The 3,819-nt window shown below is 52.3% G+C and overlaps 1 protein-coding gene across 1 annotated transcript; it reads right to left on the reverse strand.

Moving 5' to 3' along the window:
* Nucleotides 1-463: 463 nt before the first annotated feature.
* Nucleotides 464-3,326, reverse strand: BTG1 (BTG anti-proliferation factor 1). Its single transcript, XM_064702049.1, has 2 exons — nt 2,907-3,326; nt 464-1,744 (listed from the first exon to the last, which is right to left on the reverse strand). Exons 1-2 carry the CDS (start codon nt 3,052-3,054, stop codon nt 1,380-1,382), a joined length of 513 nt encoding a protein of 170 aa, XP_064558119.1. The 5' UTR covers nt 3,055-3,326; the 3' UTR covers nt 464-1,379.
* Between the last annotated feature and the right edge of the window lie 493 nt (nt 3,327-3,819).

A 3,819-nucleotide genomic window follows, 5' to 3' on the forward strand; every position in this document is an offset into this window, starting at 1 on the left:
AGGAATCTGCTCTTAAGGCTAAGGGACACTTGTCCCAACTCTTATTGTGCAGGGAATCCATCAGGTAAGAACTGTGAACTCGTGAGCAAGTAGGTCACAATGGACATTTAGGTTTGCTATTATCCTTCATCAGGAAGCCAAGTAAACTTTAATCCTCTGGATTTATTCAAGTCATCTTTGGTGGATGTTATTTCTGTACCTTTTCCTCATATCCTGGAATTACTGGCCCTGGAGTTATTTCCACATTGACTGTTTTTACAAGGTTTAAAGTGACATATACAGGATATTCCCCTCAACTTCCCAAGCATTTATATGTGATGTCTTCATTAATCCAGGTCTGTACCAAGTGTTCCCTAGCATCAGGGTGCCACTGATGTTCTTAGGCCTTTATAGTACCTATTTTATTTCTACTGTGAGACAAAAATAATTTAACTGATCCTATGTAATCACGACAAGAGATTAATTAAAATGCCAAGATAGGAAACAATTTATTATAGAGAGAAGAAAAATTTCTCATCCAAAATATAGAAATCTGTACAACTTTGCCACAATCAATATACATGAACTGTACAAATTTACACCAGTTCATAATTTACCAAATAAAAGATGACTAACAAAGTTCACAAAATAGATGGTGGTTTGTGGAAAAGACTTTTACCCAATTAAGAACAAGGAAATTACAAACCAGACCTCCACTTTCTAAAAATAAGAAGTTTACTCAGTCTTAGAAAACTACAAGCTAGCAAATGTACAGATAGCTGGCTGGTGCTAACACCACAGTTCAGACAGTGTCTTTATATGGTCTTTTTAAAGCCTGTTGCCATGGCAGATTCTGATCACTTGCTACTTTTGAGGCCAATGTAAAGATCTGACCATTTCCCCAGGTTATTCTTACTATTTTTATCTTATGTACATTTATACATATTTGTAAGTGCTAGGTAAAAGTCTGAAAATTAAAATTTCCAGTACGATGGTGTTCATAAGTCTTGTTACTGAGCTGCCAAAAATGCTAACAATTAATAAATGTAATAGTGCAAATTTACTCTGCAAGACTTACTGCAGAGAATCACTTTATAAATATAGATTGGGGTTGAAAATTGGTGTAGAAATTAAGTCAGGTGTCTTAGAGAAACTGACACTTCCTAGATCTTCTTACTCCCTAGCAAGCTGCAATCATTTTGACTCACAGGCTATTAAATCACTGAAAGGTACTGTCCAAACTATGGCACTGTCACTTTAAGTATACCACTCTAACGTGTGCCAGATCTTCACAGCTGTGACATGGTTTAAATTCCATAATCCATCCCCAGAGGTGCCCACCCAAAGTAAAAACCAAATTTATCCATCCATTTTAAGGTGATCCATCCAAAGACTATATCTTAACCTGATACAGTCATCATATTGTAGCTTTTGGAAGGGCTAGTTCTGCCCAAGAGAAGTTCCTCCTTACAGCTTATTCGGCTGTCTACCATTTGCATGTTGGTGTTACTTTGGCTACCTCCTGCTGGTGCAGCTTCGTACAGCACACAGATGGAGCCATCCTCTCCAATGCGATAGGACACTTCGTACGGGTCAACCCAGAGAGTGAGTTCGCTCGGAAGAAGCTGAAACAGTTCCTGACTGCTCAATCCAATCCGCTGTGCTGCCTGTCCAATGAGAGGATCCATTTTATGGTTGATCCGGATACATCGGTAACCTGATCCCTTGCATGGCTTTTCTGGGAACCAGTGGTGTTTATAATGTTCTATAAAATAAAAAACAAACGTTATCCTCCTTAATTCCGCGCTGAAAGATACACGCAGCAATTGTTGGTCTCTTGCAAATTTCGTACATCAAGATCTTAATAAGCTTATTATTTTAGCATAAAATGACTTGAAAAATCATTATAGGTTTTATTTCTGATGATGATTTACGGAAGTGCAATGTCCCTTGGGAAGCACTCGTACAAAGTTACTGTTTTGTGCTACTGTATAGAGAACAACATCCACCGCCAGAAAGGAGTGAAAAGCCACTTCCTGGCATTCAGAAAAACAAACACAAAAATACAGAAATTATTACATACATAACAGAAAAACTCAAGAGCTTCAAAACACCATAAACCAGATAGGAAAAAAAGACCCTTTCCAACATCCTATTGAGATCACACCCAAGCTTAGCTCGTCACATTCTAAGAACACCCAAAAATAACTAGGGAGGAAGCTGGGCAGCGTTTACCGACTGACTCAAGCTGTATTTCACCACTGCTCTTCCCAGCCTATTTTCCATGGCGAGAAACCAAGGACTTCACTTACCTCAGGAGTTTTATCCCACCCAAAACCCTATCGATCTGAGGGTACTCGTAGCCACTACCGAGCCCACTGGGGCTTGGGATTACAAAACCCACAGGGCAGCGAAAGAACCCACGGTATTCGCTCCTAACCGGGGCTGTGGGCAGCTAAGAGACGCTTCCAGAAGAAAGGGGAACTGAGACTCATCGTTACCGATGAATTTTACTTGACAAAGAACCCCAGTTTCGGAGCGTTTTTCTTTCTGGAAGCGGGGCGGTTTGAGCCCTCGGCGCGGAGCTCAAGTCCGGGCTGCTGGAAAGCTTTGTCTATGGAGGCACGGACGGGAGGGGGGAGCTGCCTGCGCGACGCCCGAGCCCCTTTTGTTTACACCCCGCTCCTGCCTCCCGCACCGCCGGGGCCGGCTCGGCAGGAGGATGCCCGCAAGGGGCGAGCCACGGCCGCGGAGCCCCGGTAGCCCTGCCGGGGGCTCCAGTCCCTCGGAAGGGCCGACCTTTCCTTTCCCCCTCTCCGGGCGCCCGCGGAGCGCGGTGCCGCCCGCACCGCCGGCAGCCCTGCCCGGACGGGCGGCCCGCGGCGGACGGGGGAGAGCGGCTCCCGCCGCGCCCTCGCCGCCCTCACCTGCCAGCAGCTCCTGCAGGCACTGGCTGAAGGTCTGCAGCTGCCGCTCGTTCATCAGCCCCTTGGTCCGCAGGAACTTGGAGATGAAGCCCACAGCCGCGGCGATCTCACGTATCATGCTGGCCCGGGTGTACAGGGCGGGATGCATGGAGGCGGCGGCGGGCGGCAGCCAGGTCTCCGGGGCGGCCGGCGCTGGGGCGGGACGAGGCGCGGGGCAAGCGGCGCGGGACGGGACGGGACGGGGGCGGCACGGCTCTAACTGGGCGCGGAGCAGGCAGCAGAGCCCAGATCACATCCCGGGGGCGGCAGCCTCCGCCTCCTCTTCCTACGGCAGGGGGGCGGCGGCAGTAGCGGCGGCCGCGGCAGCGCTCCCCGCATTTCCTGCGGCGAGGGGCGAAGGGAGCTACCCGCCGTCCGCCGCTTCTTATAGCCGCTACCGACCGGAAGTGGCGTCACGGCGCCGGGGGCGAGCCGCCGCCAATCCGGCGATCGCACCATCGTGACGACAGATAGCGGGGCGGGGCTTGCCGTGGCGGGTGACGTAATCGGCTGTAAACAAATAGAGCCGGGGGCGCGCGCAGGGGTTCGCGTGCCCGCGCGAGGGCCTCCGCGTGCTGGGGCGCGCGCCCGCGCTGCGGGGGGGGGCCGTGTGCGCGGGGGGCGGGGCGCCAGTGCGGGGCGCCCCCGCGTGGGGCTCCGCGCCCGTCGGCGCGGGCAGGGCGCGGCGCGCGGCGGGAACCCGCGCGAGCGCGGCCGCGCGCTGTCTCCGGGGAGCGCGGAGCCACGTCAGCGGCGGGGGCGGCGGGGCGGCCGGGCGGCCCGAGCGGCGCCTCCCCGCGCAAGGGCGGCCTCAGCGCGGCAGCTGCGGGGGCGCTCCCTCGGCGCCCCGTATGCGTCTGTGCGCGCAGGCGGC

This window comes from Zonotrichia leucophrys, chromosome 1A (assembly GCF_028769735.1).
Source record: "Zonotrichia leucophrys gambelii isolate GWCS_2022_RI chromosome 1A, RI_Zleu_2.0, whole genome shotgun sequence".
Classification (NCBI taxonomy): Eukaryota; Metazoa; Chordata; class Aves; order Passeriformes; family Passerellidae; genus Zonotrichia; species Zonotrichia leucophrys.